Genomic DNA, 18,933 nt, shown 5'->3' with positions numbered 1-18,933 from the left:
GCTGCCTCTTACTTCAAAATGCCACACCTTCCTAAATAATGATTTTAAACCTCAGCGTGCTCCCTTTATCTTTAAAATCCGAGTAGCACTGGCATTGCACATGGTCCTGTCCCATTCCTTATCTTGTCTGGGGTGGATATCACTTATTAGTTAGAAGAGCCACATAAGAAGCATTAACATGGGGGTAGTGCACCAGTATTTAAAACCCTTTAAAGTGAGGCTAGTGCACCAATGCTTAAAACGGTTTGAAGTTTGGAATGGCTTGAACTGATTTAAAACAAGCAAAAGACCTCCTACAATTACATCTATTCCCCACTACTAGGGGGTCGTCTATATGGTTTAAAAGACCCACAGTGGTGCTGTGCGGTGGTGCTGTATCGGTTATACGACGCAGCAGCCACTGTGCAGCCCCACAGGGCTTTCACACAAAGCTGCGCACTGGAAAAGTCGGGGACTTACCCCAATTTTTCCTGCCAGAGCGAGGTCATTATAGGCCTTCCACCATCTGACCTTGTGTTCCCAGGTGGAAAGTGACCTCCAATCGGTCACCGGATGCTGGGCGAGGGGCAGGGGGCAGGCCCAGCGATCCAAATGGCTGCCGAAAAGCCTGTGCTGCCTCCTCCAGTGAGGATTACTTGCTGCCATCCCACAGCAGTGATACCACGGGGTTTGTCAGCCGAGTGGTGCCAACATAACGCCTTAAAGGCAGAATCCCAATGTGACATTTTGGTTATTTTCTCTTCCTCTGTGAGGACAATGAGTGCATTTATGTAAGTTATAAGAAATTACATGTGGAAGATACTTTTACTCCCTTGGAACATGGCACTTGTATTGCTGGCAAACACAGTATGGCAGGTTAATCATACTGTGTCATAAGTGGGAGAGGGGGGAAACAAGAAGATGTCTTGCCCTTGCCTTTCTGGGCATTGCTTATGATCGCCAGTATTGTATGACTCAGTAGAGACATGTGTATAAAGAGCAAAAGAGTCTCACAGCCTCTGAGAGTTCCTCCCTACCGTTCCTCCCACAGCTGCCCCCACTCCCCAAAATGGCCTCTCATTGGACAACTGGCTCTCCTCCCACTGGCCTTTATCTCTGATGTATTAGGTTCCTTAATGGGCACATGCAACAAGACATAGAGAAGAACAAGCAGGAAAGAATGTGAATTAAACGGAGGTGAAGTAGGGAAGGAAAATAAGGAGGCTGTAGGGCCAGTTGAAAAGAACCCATTGGCCGTGGCCATGATTAGTGTTATTACACCCTGTTCCTTACAATCTCAGACATGGCACGACCCCTCTCACGAAGGAAGTTCTTGAGTTCAAAAACACACGATGGTGCAAATAACAGCAGAGATTGTCGGAAGAGGAGTGGGTTCTTTTGCATGATGGTTATCGATTCACTTCGGTTTCACCAACTTTTCCTAAAGGGAAGGGAGTGGGGTGGAATTTGTCATTATACTTTTCTTTCCACCTCATCCCCCTTCCAAGAAGAAAACAAGGGCAAGAAGACTGAAGTGACTGCTGCAAACAAGTGAGCGGGTATTCCAGATTTGGGGCTGGGAAAGGCATACAGGTACTCACTGTTTCTGGGCCTGATCAATCCGGTTCCTGAGGGTGGTGATCTGCAAACAACATACATGACTAGGTTTTTAAAAGTGATCTAACTTCCCATAGTGGAGGGAAGGTTTTTACCTGGCAGGAGATCTGGTGCAGACAGCTGGGCCGGGATCCTAAAGTTTTCCTTTTGGGATGAAAAACTGAGACAAAGACATTGCTAACTGGCAGTAAACTTACCAGGAAAGGTGCTATATTCATGAGAGACCCAAGGATGTGAGGAAGACAATCTACTTCATCCTTGTTAAAGTGTTTATCTTGGTACATTACAGAGAGCTCGTTTATACTAGATGTGCACAGTCAAATTGTGGCCAGGAAACAAGAAATAGGAAATCAAAATTGACCTTTTCCAAAACTTTGGAGGTCATGAGAGTTTGAAAATATTGTAATTTTAAATTAGCCTTAATGAAGTTATTATGATAATATTCCTGAAATGAGTTGCCTGTATATGTATGTGTGTTGTCCACTTCTTCATAGTCCAATTGTTCTCTCTCCAGTCATCTTTGCTGGAGATTTACTAGCCAGTTAGCAAACATTGATTTGGAAGACAGAGATTGACCTGTATTGTTGATGAAGAACTGAAAAGTTAAGCAATGATGTTTGCTCAGCAGAAATTATTTCCAGAGATTCTCCTGGGAGTTGTTTGGTATCTTGGAAGTATCAGCCTCCGCTCCACAGATCGCAAGTATTTTCGAAAATTGAGTGTTGGTGTGATAAATTGCATTTTGAAAAAGAAACTGGAATTGCTGGGCACTACAGCGGCAATGGAAAGTCTACTATGGATAAATGAAAACATAGGAATTGTCCATGATAATCGAAGAAGTCACCTGTATAACTGAGCCTGAGCCCCCCTTCACGTGTTACGCAGTAGCACAATGACTGCTTCCCCATGGCTTTCACTCACTCTAGCACAGAAGTAATAACAAGCCAGAAGCATGTGGGGAAAGCCAGTTTCATGGATCCTTCTCGTCCGATTGTCATCCAGCTGGGAGGGAGGGCGATGATTGGGTGGGAAGGACTTATATGATTTGCTCTACACTTGTAGTCCCAACTTGCAAACTTCACTGTGCAACATCATGAGAAGAAACCCAAGAGTAGCTCTTCTACTCCTGTGACAAAATAAGAAGGGTACAGAAAAGTACAAAGGATCTGGGTCTTGTGAGTCCTGATCAGATGCACTCCCTATGATTATGAGGTAATCCCTTTTATCCCAGTTCTACTCAGCCAGCCAAAGTTAGAGTTCTCAAAGGGTAAAGGAAGGAAATATTACTGCCAGAAAGTATCAACCACAGAAAGAGAAGTATGATGTGAATTCCTTTCCAAACCAGCTCCCAGATCCTGGTAAATGCTGTAGCTTTCTCATTTTTTATGAGAGGGGTGCTATGTTTTCAATCATAGTAGATGTGAGAACTGAATCTCCTGCTCAAGGAAATGAAGAAAAGCAGGAATAATAATTTTATAATTATGCCAATTGCTTACTGTACTTTCCCTACTATTCCAGTTTCTCTGGTTGCCATGTGGCATACGTTCACCATCCCCTAAGAAACGTGTTGAAAAAACAGACCTTTTTCCTAATAGGCCCAAATTCACCGTAATTAAAATTCTTCATTAACCATGTTCATATTCTTCTGAGCAAACCTGAAGTCCTAGGAATCATTAGCCAGTAATAGTTCCTTGCACTTTGAAATACACAGTATTTAAATCAAAAAGGAGTTTACATTATTGCCCTCTCCGTCATTGTGGATTTGCAGGGCCAAGCCTTCTTCCACGGCAATAGAAACAAGAGACTCCGACACTGGAGGCAACATGGCACAACATGAGAAAGGACGGCTCAGTCACCTGACATACTTACTTGTGTCTATTTAAAATCTGTTCCAAGGAACTGAATTCAGGTATTTGCTAAGGAACCAATTTAGCTTTGCTCATCCATCTAACCTCCATGCTTGGGACTTACCTTCTTTGCTAAACCTGCAGTATGTTGAAGACAACAGGCCTGGCACTCACTCTCCTGGACAGCAAAAGTAGGCAGGGAAGTGGCAAGCACTGAACAGCAGCTTGGTTTGCTACTGCTCTGAAAAGCAATGCTTTCTTTCCATGAATTCCTTACTTTTTGGCTCATGTTCCTTTTTATGAACTTTGCCCTGCTGCTTTGCTTACTTCCAGTCAACTGCAATTCTCCCTTTTATATCTGTAACTTGAACATTTTAAAAAAATATATAACCCTGTAAGAACTGCCTTCCTGGATTAGACTTGAAGTCCACCATCTGGTCCAGGGATGGGGAACCCCTGGCCTTCCAGACGTTGTTTAACTTCAACTCCCAGCATGGTCAATATTCAGGGATGGTGGAGGTTGTATTCCAAAAACATCTGGAAGACCACTGGTTCCCCATCCATGATCTACTCTAACATTCTGCTTCCAAGAACAGCCAGGCAAATATCTCTAGGAGGCTCTAACAGGCCGGGCTGAAGGGGATGCCCATCCTACAAGAAGCTTGCCTTCCTCATTCCTCACCCCATCATGATTCTGGATTCTCTGCAAGACCTTGCCATAGGAAAACTATAGAGTCTTCTAGTCAGTATTTCAATTTCCAAACAAATGGGATCCTTCCATGGACTATCTGAAGACTGCAGCCTTGATCCTATAGAAATAGTTTTAGTGAAGGGGATTATTTCCCCTCACAGAAATTAATTTCTGTGGCAGTGCACTAACTCTATGAAGCAGGTAACTGAGATAACAGCTAGTTGTGTAGACCAGACTCAGGAATTCACTTCTCTGCCGATGCTGCCTTCATTCCCCATCCCTGCTGTTTTGCTGCCATTCGCTCGTTATCTTACAGGATGGGCATATAACAAGTCTAGAAGTACTGCAGGCAATTTCTACAGCAGCCTTCCCCAACTTGGTACCCTCCAGATGTGGCCGGGATGGTTGTGGGTGGTGGGAGTTGTAGTCCAGTGCTTCAGGAGGGCACCAGGTTGAGGAAGACTGTTCTGCAATGTGCGATACGGCACTCTTCAGTTGCTTCCACCTGCTCTGAACGAACGGTGCGAGAAAAATGCAACGCAACACGGTCCAGCTGCCTTGTGCCACGAGTTGAGTGCCAGCCTGCTGCCCGTCAGAGTGAACCTGGAGAACCCGGACTCTTGTCTCGACATGCAGGAGGCTCATGCATGTAAACAGCCTGTGCTGTTTTGTCATTTGAGTGAATTTTTTGTACTTACAACTTGGACAGTGCCTCCACCCTGCAACGTAGTGATAAAATCTAAGAGAGATCAAGATAATTACATTGGCTTTGGGGCATTTCAGAAATCGAGATGTTTGACATATGTAGTCAGGAAGAGATAAACAGTCCAAAACAACATTTTACGGCCCTGATGTATCATGCCTTGTGAGCAGATTTCAAAGGATTGCATTGCCATTCTAATCCCAGGCAAATATTCTCTTATATCTTCAAAGTGTAGTGCAACAGTGGAGCAGATTTTGCACATTTGTCCAGACTTCCCCACCCAGCTCAACTACATGGACTGGGTGTAAAATCTGTACCGCCTATACATGAACAGTTGAATGTGCATAGGCCTGATCATGTATGATTGGCCTGCATGTTATTTTGATCTAAGCACATTTGACTTGACACATGGACAGAGTAGCTGCTCTTTAATCATTTGCCAGGAGAGCAAGGACCATCCTCACAGCCTGAAGAGAAATTTGGAGTACTTTTCTCCTGTCCAACATGGAGTGGAGATCATCCATGCCCTTCTTATCATGGCAGATATCATGTAGAGTCAGCAAGACAAAAGAAGAGGCCGTGCTGGCTTCTCTGTCTACATAAGTACAGAACAAGGGTAAGAAAAGCAGGTGACATCAGAACAGGGTTGAGCATTAGACCCCTAGTTATTTTAGCCCAGTGCTGATCAGTGGTGATGGGCATATAGGGTTTTTCAACTCCTTCTCTTGGTTTCTGTGATGGGAAATAAAACCATGAAATTAGGCATCTTATTCATGAATGCACTTGGCGACAGAAACAGGCAAATTCACTGACGTGACTAAAACTCCTTCCATACTCTCCCTCCAGGCACATCATGAAGAAACCTCTTCCTTTTTTAGAAAGCCAAAATGCACTCTGGGTAGATAATTCAGAAGCTATCACTCCCGAGTGAACATTTATATCCTGTTGAAAAGAATTCAGAACGTTGCATGAGTTTTTATGGTCCTCAGACCATACCTCTCCCAGGAGGGATCATAACCAACTTTGCCTTGGGCTTAGGAATAAGCAGTATCACAAACAAGCTTCCTTTTTCTACTCACATCATATTTTTGTCTCTTGATCTTCTCTAAATATTCATATTTTTCAGTTTCCAGCTGATATAACCAGTCCCACATCTCCTTGGCTTTCTCCCTGTGTATTTGTGAAGAAGCAGAAACATGGTGTTGGGGTTGGGAAACCTGTTGAATTTATCACATCTTCTGTATACTTCAAAGCACCAGTAGTCATAAAGCAGGGATGGGAAAGATGTGGCCCTCAAGATGTTGTTGGCCATGTTGGCAAGGGCTGATGGGAGGTGCACTCTAACAACATCTGGAGGGCCGTATGTTCCCCTCTGCTGCCATAAAGCCAAGGATTTATACACTAGAGAGGACCACTTCATCTACACAAATCCATTAATAAATATGTAATAAATAAATAAATTTGACATTGTATTAATCAGCAGTTTGTGTAAACTAAGAGCCTTGGCATGCAATCCTATGCACGTTTAGATGAGAAAAAAAGTCCTACAATTACCAGCATTCCCCAGCCAGGATATACTAGGAGTTGTAGGACTTCTTTCTTTAGAAACATGCATAGGATTGCATCCTTATAGAGCTTGCAAACTAATAAAATGGGATGCTTGAGGAATGCAGCAAACATTAGTAATTAGGTGTTTATATCAAGACGGGTTACTACGATATTCAGAGCTTTCCTTTTCCATCCATAATTATTGCTTGATGAAGCTAGATTTTGCCTTTATCTCTATTTTTTACCGGGAAAACGTTCAGGCCATGTTCACAAGTGACACTGTTTTTGCATTTCCTACATTTCTAAATCCAAACTAAAATCTACATTGACCTGGTTTGCACATAATGTTAACCTAGAGTACGGTTTGAGTTGTTGTTGAAGTGTGGGTTGTCGTCCCGTGTAAACCCTGCACTATGGTTTAACTATAAGTTTTTAAGAGTTCACAGCCCACCAACAAACCATGGCTTCTCTTACTGGATTGTCTGTGGTTAACAACCCATAGTTAAACCATAGCGCAAGATTCACACATAATGGCAACTCATTATTCAATGACAACCCATACTCAACAACAACTCTGGATTGTTGTTGCATAAGAACCACTCTCTTATTTGGTTAAACCTGGTCTCTCCCATGACTACCCTGAATTAACAGGTGACTCATTACAGTATTCAATCATACTGTCACTTGTAAAAACAGCCTCATATTACAATTCTAAACACCTATGCTTAGACATACGTTCCTGGGTCTCCCAAATATAAAATTATACTATGTAGCAAATAGATTAAGACATATTGTAGAAGCAATTATAGGAGTAGGAGATCTATATTGGATGGAGGATAAAACTACAAGTAATGTGGAGATGAGCTTGGAAAATGTCTTTTTCAAGGAAGGAGGGAGAAAATGGGTTGAAAGTATAGATAATCCACTTCTGAGGTCTCAATGGGAAATTTGGAGTAAATTTAAAGGGAAGCTGCTTCCGAGCAACTCTCCCTTATCACCGGTAATAATGTTAAAGAATTTCCCAGAGGAACTGAAAGGTAGATTAAGTAAAATATTAAAAGAAATTGAAATTAAAGGATTGGTTAAGAAATATAAATACAAGAGAAGATATGGAAGATTTGTTAAAGGAGAAAAAATTATCGTGGTTAGAGTATGGGCAAGTAGAACAATGGAATAAAAAGTGGATTAAAGATAATAGAGTTTGTAGAGAAATGACGAAGTTTGAAGAGTTAATAGTAAATAAGGAAAAAGGTAAAGGAGGAAGTATAGTTTTAAAAGGGTTAATGAGCGAAATATATAAAATATTGCTAGAAAAGGAGTTAGGGGATAGTTCAGGGAAAATGGTATGGGAGACAGATTTGAAGGTATAAATAGGGCGACAGAGCTGGGAGGGACTGTGGAAACAAAGAGTGTTGAGAAGTATGTCAGTGAGAATAAAAGAGAATTATTTTAAAATTTTGTGGAGGTGGTACCTAATCCTGATTAGATTGAATAAGATAAATGATCAGCATTCAGCAAATTGTTGGAGAGATTGTGGGGGAAAAGGAACGTATATGTGGTGGGAATGCAAATATGTACAAAGATTATGGAAGATGGTGTTTTTTGAAATTGAAGAAATAGTGGGAATGAAAATAGAACAAACACCAAAGATTGCATTACTGTCACTATTTGGAGATATAAAATGTGGAAAAGAAACTAAAGAGCTGATATCGAGTTTGCTGACTGCAGCACGATTGATGGTAGCTAGGAACTGGAAGATTCAAGGGGAATACCTTATTGAAGAATGGTATAAAGAAGTATGGGATATAGCTATTAATGATAAACTGACTTGTAATATTAAGTGGAGAAAAGGTATAACTAAAATAAATGAGTTTGAAGGAATCTGGAAAGAGTTCCTAATATTTGTGTTTACTAAGGGAAGTGGGAAACCGCCAGCAGAAGAAACGATAAGATTTTGGAATCAGGAATAGATCCCGAGGTGGAGGATGCACCTCATTCTTATGTTAAGAATGATTACGTTATGGTATGATATTTTATAGTTAATATTTACTCAATACATATGTACTCAACATTTATTCAACATGTATGTAGTAGTTGTTTGATGTTTTCTTTATTGTAATGTTGTATGTTTAATTAATGTGGAAAACTAATTAAAAAAAAGACATACGTTCCACTGAAATCAAAAGTATTGTGAATAGTCTGTCAGCTCTTTACACTCTGAGCTGATATTTTATCTTTACATTTCTTAGGAATTTTAATTCCCACATAAAAAACTCAGCTGAATGAATGAGGAAAAGGCAGGAGGGAAACTATGGATGACAATGAGTCTCATCAGATGGGGGTGGGGGGAATTGCGTTTCCCTACCGTCGCTTTGCCTCCTGCTTCTGTCTCACAATAGGGAAGAGGAGCTTCCTCTTTCTTCACAGGGGGAACAACCTGTGTTGTTCAACAACCACATGGCCCATTCAGTGGGCGTTTTTAGTGCGCTGCTTCTGCACACAGCAGGAAATGACGGCAAGTATCATTATAGCCAAAAAAAATCAAATTTGATGGGGCTCATTTTGTGATGGAAAAAAGAGAAGGAGAAAGACCTGTCAAAATGTTCTGCAGAGATACAAGAGTGACTAGTCACAAGTGTATCATAAAATACTCAACAGATGATGCTCAATGTGATTAATTAACTAGGCACAGGGTAGTGGTGATACCTGTCAGGACTCCAGTGTACAGGAGTGAGGGAAGCTTAATGCTTCCCTCCTCAGCAATGATCTCAGTAAAAAAAGAAAAGAAAATCTCCCCTGCCCCGCTCCAGGAATTAGTGTTAAGAAAAAGAACCTCTGACTGGCACTAGCAGGAGGTGTTCCCCCCCCCCCAATGCTAATTGCTGTGCTTGGATGGGTGGGTGATTTTTACTGAGTTCATGACTGGGAAGGAATGGGTTAGACCCCTTCCTGATGACTATCACCCCCACAACCCCCACTACCACCATTAAGTTTTGCCTCAAGACTCATAGGTCCACCTCTAAGATCAATTCATTTGGTGGTCACAAGAAACAGGGCCTTTTCAATCATGGCCCCCAGGTTGTGGAATTCTCTCCCCACTAAGGTGCATTTGGCCTCAATTCTGCCAATTTTCAAATGCATTTAAAAAATCCTGTTTCAGGTCCTTTTTTATGAATTAGGTCTTTTATCTTTCCAATTTTTATGAATTAGGTCTTTTATCTTTCCAATTTTCAAATGAATGATTTTTGTTAGGCATGTTATTTGTTATAATTCAACAGGGCTGACTTAAGTTTAAACTGGTGGGGGGGGGTGTTGCACTGCTGTTTGGTTTTATTGTGATTCTGCTTTATTGCACTTTACATTTTATTTTTATGTGAACTGCCTTGTAAAGACTAAGTCCTAAAAAGCAGCCAAAAATACATTTATGTGCATATCTTTAAAGAAATAAAGAAATAGGCCCTGTGAAAATCTTTGGGTATAATGAAACATTATAAATGACTACATAGCTGTGCCTAAAATGTCTCTGTCATGGGCCCACCTGGCGCCAACATTGTTATCTTTTCGGCGCCGGGTTAAGACCTTCCTCTACTCTCAGGCATTTGGAAGCACGTGATAAGAAAGCACGTGATAAGAGGGAATTTCTTCTTGTTGACTATTAAAATTGGGGGGGGGGGTCTGAGAGAGAGAGAGAAATTGTCTGCTGTCTGTTCATATGTTTGTATGTAAACTGTTTTTAAATTATGTACAATCCCGTATTTTAACTTTTTAAAATCTCTGTAAATTGCCCAGAAAGCATTGGCTATTGGGCAGTGTAGAAATGTAATAAATGAATGGGTGAACCTATAGTCACACAAGCAGTGCAGTCCACCCCAAATTAAAAACTCTTTAGTAACACCAATTTATATTGGAGAAAGTTAAGCATCCTGTTTCCCATGGAAGCAAATCAGATATCTCTGGGAAGCCCACAAGCAGGACATCCCCAGCAACTGGTATGCAGAGCCATGCTGCCTCTGATCCTGGGGGTATCATATAGCCGTCATGACATGTAGCCTTTAACAGCATGATCCTCCATGAATTCATCTAATCCCTTTTCAAAGCCATCCAAGTTGGTTGTCACTACACCTTGTGGCAGCGAATTCCATTGTTTAACAATGTGCTGTTACAAGGTGCTTCCTTTTCTCTGTCCTGAATCTCCCTCCATTCAGTTTCGTGGGATGTCCTAGTTTTATGAGACCCAGGGGCGGGGAGGGGGGGGGAATCTCTGCATCCCAACTAATGGCAGAATGTTATCTTCCCTGAATAAAGCCTTCCAAGAAATCCCACCATGAAGCCATTTTATATACTCAGACCAACTTGACTTCTCCCATTCCGTACAGCCCCAAGCTAATATCTCATAACAGCCAGGGAAAGCCGTATTTTACCTCAGTTTGTCTTCACTAAGGTGGTCAACGTTTAAGGGTTTGCGCCTCTCTGCCAGCACCTTCTTCTTCAGTTCCCTCGCAGTTTGTTTTTTCCCTCTTTTTTGATCAGCCTGTGAAGAAACAGAGTTTTCAGGATACCACATCTTTGCATTAATTCAATGCCGCTGATTCAATGCATCGCCATGGAGAAGAAATTTGAAACTTGGCACACACTAGAACCACGTCCCCCAAACTGGTGCACTCCACAACTTCCAACCTGGCTGAGAATGATGGGAATTGTAGCCAAACATCTGGATGGTGCTAGGGTGGGGAAGGTGGCACTAGAGCAATAGTCCTCAAGCCCGGAGCACGGTATGAGACAGCTACGTTCTTTCTCACATTGCATTTCTTGACTGCAACGGGAGGCACTGCCCACCCACCATTTGCCCCCTTCTGACTAGGGGCAAAACTACAAGCTGCATTCAGTGTAAATGCGTGGGGCCCCAATCTGGATTGGGGTCACCTTTCCACCCAGCCACTTTTGTTCTTTAAAGGGAAAAACCTCCATGGGCACCACCAGAGAAGTGTTGAGTGAAGCAGCTGCAGCCCTCACTGCTACCTTAATTCCCTGGGCAGTTGGCTCAGGCACTTCTCAAACCTGCCGCCAGCCCTGACCAGCTTCACCCTATGGTTCCTGGTTCCAAGCACACCTCGGACCACGGCCAATGACTCAGCTCTGACAAGGCAGCTCAAACACGTGTTGCCTAACTTTGGGAATGACACAGCTTGAGAATCCCTGTTCTAGCACATTATGGGGGGAAATGCTGGAAAAAATGCAAGACATTCTCTACAAATCTAAGTTGCTAGCACCTCTACAGGAGAAAAACAAAGCTCCAATGATTTTGCATTGATACTGAAGTCTTTCAAGCTTCTCTAAGATCTCATGAGCTGATGAGACAGCTCATGAGGTCTTATAGGATTCTAAGTGGGGAAATTTTCAGATGAGCAACTCTACAGTTGCTTACCATTTGCCACATTCTCATTTCCTACCTTAGCCAAATAGCTGCTGTATGTGGCACCCATGGAAGAGAGAGCCTTCTTCTTCTTCATGTCATCTTCAGCCCGTCTCTTGGCATCTTCTTCCTCTCTTCTTGCTTTCTCCTCCTGTGAAATGTAAAGGAGGGAAATGGTCTGTTTCAGACTTGGGAAACACAAGTGTGGAATCATTAATCGGGATTGAGGGGAGACATGGGGAATGCTATCATGCCTCCCCTGAATCTTCTTTTCTCCAGGCATGTTTAGCCTGGAGAAGAGAAGATTGAGGGGAGACATGATCACACTCTTCAAATACTTGAAAGGTTGTTACACAGAGGATGGCCAGGATCTCTTCTCGATCATCCCAGAGTGCAGGACACGGAATAATGGGCTGAAGTTATAGGAAGCCAGATTCCGGCTGGACATCAGGAAAAACTTCCTGACTGTTAGAGCAGTACAACAATGGAACCAGTTACCTAGGGAAGTTGTGGGCTCTCCCACATTAGAGGCATTCAAGAGGCAGCTGGACAGCCATCTGTCAGGGATGCTTTAAGGTGGATTCCTGCATTGAGCAGGGGGTCGGACTCAATGGCCTTATAGGCCCCTTCCAACTCTGCTATTCTATTATTCTAAGACTTGTAACTTCTTTTAGGCAGATTGTAAAATGGAATGATTAGAAGAATTCTTTCTGAATAAGACTCTTGCTTAGTTGATAAACCTGCTTTTATGAGACAAGGAGGTATCAACAGGGCTGCCTCAGGCAAAGGACAAGATGGACTGGCAAAGCCAGCTGGACTGGCAGTTGAACCTTACTTCAATACTGGTGATGGGATTATGTCCTCCAACATACTTGAGGCAACAGACTGATTTAGTGCGGCCAGGACAGGTTGTGTGGCATACATAGCTCTATCCTCCAATGGGGGAAACAGCCAGGGACTCCAGGAGCAACAGCCAGGTGGCTGCTACTGTGGACTCCCAGCAACTGCCACCTGGGGTGATCACCAACTCTGCCTAATGGTAGGGCTGGTTCTGGGTACCAAGGAGAATAAGATGGAGACAGACTTACCATAAGCCTGGACTGACGCTCCTTTTCTTTCTCAGCCCGGATCCTTTGTTGTTCTGCCCTTTCGGCTCTACGCTTCTCCTGTCCATTACACATAAAAAGATAAGAATCAATAAATAGTTCAACTATGACTGTATTCATGCTGTTGGGTAGAAGAATATCTTCTGACACCATTTGAGGAAAGAAACTGCACTTAGACGGAACAATCCAAATCAATTAAACCATGATCCCATACAGATGGCCAAAGTATCCCAAAGAGAGTTTTCTCAACCTGGGTTCTGCATTAACTGCAGGTGCGTAATAAAATCAATATCAGTATTCATCATTTGCACTTAACCTGATTAAATGATCAACTACCATCAGCTTCCGCTGAGCTGAGACTGACAAAATGATTTAAAACCTATAATACAAAGGAACATTGCAGTACAAGTACCAAAAGGTGATAACTTCATTAGAAGCACAGCTTCATGGTATTCCTTCCACCAACAAAACATTCACAATAGACCTGGATGAAGTAACCAATCTTGGGAATTCTCATCTGTCCCTTAAGTAGTGACATATCCTATTAGAGAAAACATAATTATGGAGACCACATCTGGGAGACTTACGATTCTATCTTTGAGGGCCATCAATTCCTCCTCTTCCTTCTTCCGGCCTTCAAAATGATTATCAATCAAAGCCTGAAGCTCAATCAAATCTTTGTTCTGCCTCTTCTTTTGAATATCCTGGAGAAAGAAATGATGTTGTGGTTTTGATAACAGTGACAACAATCTTTTGAATTATATAGATCCTTCCACTCAAGAATTCTTTCATATTCCCATTTATTAAAACCCAAAAAACTTAGTTTGCTCTCATGATTAGAGAACTTACTCAGAAATTAATTTAGGACTGACATGGAAGACTTATTTATTTATACTGAAAGTATATTGAAAGTTTAGAGAGACAAGACAAAAGAATTGTTGGAAGGAGACAGTAATACTTACATCAAAGTCTACTTTTTCACCCTCTGGGATCTTAGGTGCAGTCAGCCTTTGTGGATGAGGCAAAGAGAAAGAAAGACACAGAAGCACCAGACGTAAGCATTTTCAGAACATGGAGTGCATGGAAATAACTGTTCACAAGAAAATGTAACTGAAATCAAGTTTGACTGAATCCCATTTAGAAAAAGTGTAAATGCTGTGACCCCTTAGACCAGAGTTGTCAAACTCAGAAGTCTTGAAGAGCCAAATTCCCCTCCTAGAAGATGTCCTGGGGCAGCACTCACATTTGTTTCCCTCTACAAAAGATAGATTCCTCCTGAATTCAATACCAACCCATCAATTCCATCTCAATAAGATATGAAATTGGAAACATTAAAACATATTCCTGCATCCCTGAAAATATACAGTCAACATGTGCAGCACTAAAAACATGTGCAGCACTAATTCACGTACAGCACTAATTCAGTTACCCAGATTGAATGGGACTCTTTAGTCTACTAAGAGCATTAGCTCCCTAGAGTTGAAGATGGATCCGTTTGAGTGAAATATTATAGAGGTGCTGTGGAGTTCTGGATTGGAGTTAAGCCCTTAGTCTTTACGCCTGGCACCCCTGCTTTCCAGAATAGCTGGATTGCTGTGACAAATTCTTTGTAAGCAACAAAGAAATACTTCTTCCACCTTACGAAACTTCCTGCGACAATAATCCTGTCAGCCTCTAAACTGTCAGTGGTTTGATCTCTGTGAAGGGGGCATCTGCTTTCATGTATGTGGCTCATTCCCTAGCCCTGTTATTCATAATCTTACATGCTATCATGGCAGTGTTATGTAGTACATAATGCTAGGCCCCCTTTCTAACTGCGTCACCTTCATGCAACCTATTCTCTTATCAGACCCCTTTTATTCCCTGCATCATCCTTCCTACCATCTTTCATGCCTCAACATGCCCCAAATACCCTTCCTTTTCCTGTCCTTCCACCAATCTCCTTCTCCTCCATTAAATCCCTTTTCAAAGCCTGCTTTACTGACAAATGTTTTCCTGGGTCACTATATACTCCGTATAGTGGTCCAGCATTATGCATTACCACTTAAGCCTACTGCCATCCTCATTGCTTCATTACCTTACCCTGGCATCTTTTCTCCGTTCTGATAATTCTGTGCCAGAGATGCGCAGGAAGTAGATCTCCAGAGGTTTTAGACCAACTCCAAGAAGCCCCAGCAGGCAAGGCCAATGGTCAGGATTGCTGGGAGTTGAGATCTTCCTTCTGCCCTATTCTACACCATTCTGGGTATGGACTGTGACACTTCTGTATATTGTTGGTGCCTACTGCACGGTTGACACTCTGGGAGTGGCTTTGGACATTCCACTGTTCGAAGGAGTGCTTGTGCATTCAATTGGCTGAATCTGTTTGAAGGAGCTCTTCAGATTTCACCCCAAGAGAAGGTGTGAAAGATGCTTTTTGGACATGACGAAGAATAGCAGGCAGCTAAACATGAAATCCACAGCATGTCTGGCCAGCCGTGCTTACTCGCAACACCTGAATCCAGCTAAGTAAACATTTTAAAAGAATTATTATAACATTGAGTATATTAAACACCTGCTAGTACACACTTACGTTGGTACTCTGGGCTTCTTCTCTAAACACAGCAATGCAGGAAAGGATATGTACAAGGGAAGAAAAGATGGAGAAAGAAAATATTAGAACAACTGAACATATACTAGTCTGGGGTTTGCTAAAGCAAAAAAAGCAGAAGGGATGTTTAGTCTTATGGAAACATCCCAAAGGCACTTGGCTACACTCCTCGGCAGGCCTGTTTTACTCAGAAGTAAAACAGAACAGGAAAATGAAACAAGAGCTTGCATGAAGGCTCCCACATAGCATCTGGAAGACAGCAGTTTCCTTTAATGTATTGAGTCCCACCTCTCAAAATTGAGATGTCTTTTATAACCACATGCTATGTATGAATTCAAAGAATTCAGTCATACAATGCTCTCTTTGTGGCTCCTTTGGTGGGGTTATGGTGAGATTTCAGCAATAAAAAGCTCACGGCCTATTGGGCAAATTCTTGTGAAGTCCGCTTAATTTGAGGAATGGTAAATTAATGTGAATAATTGATTGAAAATTTGTTATGTCACCCTTTCATACCAGACAAAGCCATTTGTTTTAACTGATAATAACATGTTAAGCAAGATTCTTCCTTTCTCCTGCCCTCCAACTCAAAGCAACATTAAAAGTATCGGCCTTAAAACAGAGACTTTGTAAATGTCTACTTTGGAAGGTGTCAAAGCTAACTATGTGCTTTCCTATCTGCTGCATCTACTTTTGTTTTCATTGCTCCAAGCATTACATGACGAACATTTCCTTTTCTGTCTTTTCAGTACATAGCATCTAGGTGGCACTGCAGTGTAGCGGAATACAGAAGTAGAAATAGTGTTTTCTTTTGCTTTTGAAAATAATACCCCATTTCCCCTGCTCTAAAAAAAATACATTGAAAGTGCTGTTTACAAACAGACATTGTCTAAAGAACCCATAATCAACCATGAGCAGGGAATGTTAAGTCCACAATAAAGGCCTCAAAGCTCTAAGAATTGCTAGGAAATGTTCTGAATAAAAGGTACACACACACACACACACACACACACACACACACACACACACACACTCCTTGGGAATGACTGATCTTGATTAATCCAGACTTCCCCAATGTGGTGTTTTCCGATGTGTTGGACTACATCTCCCATCACCATTGGCCATTCTGGCTTGCTATGATGATAGTTGCAGTCCAAATCATTTTTTTGCTTCTAGGCTTCCCCTATCCTTAAAGTTCTTGTTTCTATAAAACTCAATACACAATCCTATTCAAGTTTAGACATAAAAAAGGCCTACAACTCCAAGCATGCCCCAGCCACCAATGCCTCTATCTAAAATGTTTCTGTCTAAACTTGCATAGGATTGTACCCTCAATTAGTGATGTGTATGGCTGAATAGAAGATGAGTACATTTGCTTAGCCTGTACTCCTTTTTAATCCATTATGAAGAGGGTAAGCATTTGCTGATTTTAATAAATAGCTTGGTAGATTTCCTTTGTTCTTTTTATCTTTGTATTTTGTTTTAATTGTTTTAATGCATTTTGTACACTGTCCTGTGACTTGAAATGAAGGGTGATATGTAAATATTTGAAATTAATAAATACAAGTTTTGTAAGTCTCTATTCTTCTCTATTAGGCAGTGAACTTTTTGATCTGAAATGGCTTATAAAATAGAGAGGATGAAAACACAAATCACACCAAACAATCTTTCATGGATGTTATTCAGAAACATATATGGTTTCCTTTCCCTCAACTGCATACATCAAGGAATGACTACTATACTCCTAATTCACCATGAAGCTGCAAATTAATAACATATGTCACTATATAGAAATATAAAATATTTTGTTTAAAACTCTCTCTGTTCATTCTGAGTTTCTTTTTGTCTGTCTGTTTCCCACAATTGGCTCCGAGATACATGTACAATTAGCCAAGATAACCACTTAATAAGTTTGAGCATCTGTTGGTCTTTCAGGAATAATTCCATGAACATGTAGTTAAAACAAAGGTTAGTTTTCTGATCCTGGAATAAAAAATGATGTTTACAGGTTGTATCCAACAATGGCCATCCACCAGCGCAATGTAGACCATTGGTGGAGCAGATTTTCCCTCCTGATGCAGATTTGGGAGGTATGGAGGTCTATTTTGCAAGCAAAAATCCACCCACATGATGTTGGATTTAACCCTATATACTTCCAGGATACCAGATAAAAATAAAACAAAACAAAAAGTCCATTCTCCTTTTTTCTTTTCTTTTTTAAGTAACAGAAAGCCTTCAAGTGCATCACAACACAAGATATTGTGTGTACACAGAGACCTGTCCCACAGTTAAGGTTTGTCTTTAAGATAGGTGGGTGGTTGTTGTTTTTTCAAGGAACTGGGAGAAACAAACAAACACAGAATCATCATGGCAAATCCTTTCTTCTGATGCCCCTTTATCTCAGGTTCTGATTATTCTGGTTCATATATACAAAGGCTGTGAAACATAATCCCTATTTTAAAAAGAACTCCTACCAAAAGAAGTAGTCCACCAACGTTTTGCCTTAAAATAACAACAAACAACAACAAAACTGAAAAATAAGCATGAGATAGGGAATTGAAGTGATCTCATGTAAGAAAAGTCTTGAACTCTCCCTTCAGAATCTGAAATTTAGAATGAATCAAAACATGTCAGTCAGGGAAGTTGTTACTGTGTCCCAATGTACTTTTTGTTCTCTACTAACCTCTAGTAGAATATCTCTTTAATGGCATGAATGAATGAATGAATGAATGAATGAATGAATGAATGAATGAATGGTGAACTATGAATGGATGCCAAATATCAGTGGAGGATTTCCTCCTAATGCAAATACCAGCTTCAGATGAATATTTTTTCTCAGAATACAGTAGTGGCAGAGGAAAGGTTAAATTCCTTCTCCCTACGATTCCTTCTCTCTATGATACACTCCCACATGATGTTATTTCATGTCTAAAATCTGCATGTTAAATATACAGATCTATTTTACATCATATCATACGTATTTTTGCCCAGGATCTATATTCTATTTGCATCTGTTGGGAATCACCACAAATATTTGGGGTGAGTCTGGTGGTATGAAAACCTGGCTTAAGTCAGAGCAAATCCCTAGCAATATGGAGGCATGAAAGGTTGTATATTTGCAACTGTGATGATTTGGCCCAGTTCCTGCGTTTACACTGGGTGAGGATTAGAAGCAGAGAGAAAAAGGTGTTAGAAAAGAAGGTTTGTGGTCCCCAAATGACACCGAAATACCATCATAATATTCTCCTTCTTCTCCAGCTGCAGATGAAAAGCAAAGGAAAGAAAGCAATCCAGTCAATATGCTTCCCAAATATTTTTGCCCCAACTTACTACTTCCTTTGTCTCCCCCTTCCCACCTTCTAGTTCCTAGGATGATCAGTTCCTATGCTGTCTAAACAAAGAGTGAGGTTCATCAATTGGGGGGAAATCAAGTTTCCTTACC

The 18,933-nt window shown here is 41.3% G+C and overlaps 2 protein-coding genes across 22 annotated transcripts in view; one reads left to right on the top strand and one right to left on the bottom strand.

Annotated features, from left to right (window-relative positions):
* Window positions 1-18,933, top strand: part of IGF2 (insulin like growth factor 2) — a 960,921-nt gene that overhangs the window by 467,608 nt on the left and 474,380 nt on the right. The gene's annotated exons all lie outside the window — the stretch shown is intronic.
* Window positions 1-18,933, bottom strand: part of TNNT3 (troponin T3, fast skeletal type) — a 49,675-nt gene that overhangs the window by 1,960 nt on the left and 28,782 nt on the right. For 20 of the 21 annotated variants that reach the window (XM_063117145.1, XM_063117150.1, XM_063117141.1 and 17 more), the window contains 8 exons: window positions 15,477-15,498; window positions 13,867-13,912; window positions 13,492-13,608; window positions 12,887-12,964; window positions 11,836-11,949; window positions 10,807-10,916; window positions 5,917-6,007; window positions 1,581-1,621 (listed from right to left, as the gene is read on the bottom strand). In XM_063117145.1, the coding sequence (XP_062973215.1) occupies window positions 1,581-1,621; window positions 5,917-6,007; window positions 10,807-10,916; window positions 11,836-11,949; window positions 12,887-12,964; window positions 13,492-13,608; window positions 13,867-13,912; window positions 15,477-15,498 (619 nt within the window). Of the gene's footprint in view, window positions 1-1,580; window positions 1,622-4,832; window positions 4,874-5,916; window positions 6,008-10,806; window positions 10,917-11,835; window positions 11,950-12,886; window positions 12,965-13,491; window positions 13,609-13,866; window positions 13,913-15,476; window positions 15,499-18,933 lie in introns of all 21 variants that reach the window. The other variant, XM_063117138.1, reaches the window with a different exon arrangement.

Source organism: Elgaria multicarinata, chromosome 2, assembly GCF_023053635.1.
Source record: "Elgaria multicarinata webbii isolate HBS135686 ecotype San Diego chromosome 2, rElgMul1.1.pri, whole genome shotgun sequence".
NCBI lineage: Eukaryota > Metazoa > Chordata > Lepidosauria > Squamata > Anguidae > Elgaria > Elgaria multicarinata.
This window is presented reverse-complemented; position numbering and strand designations above follow the sequence as displayed.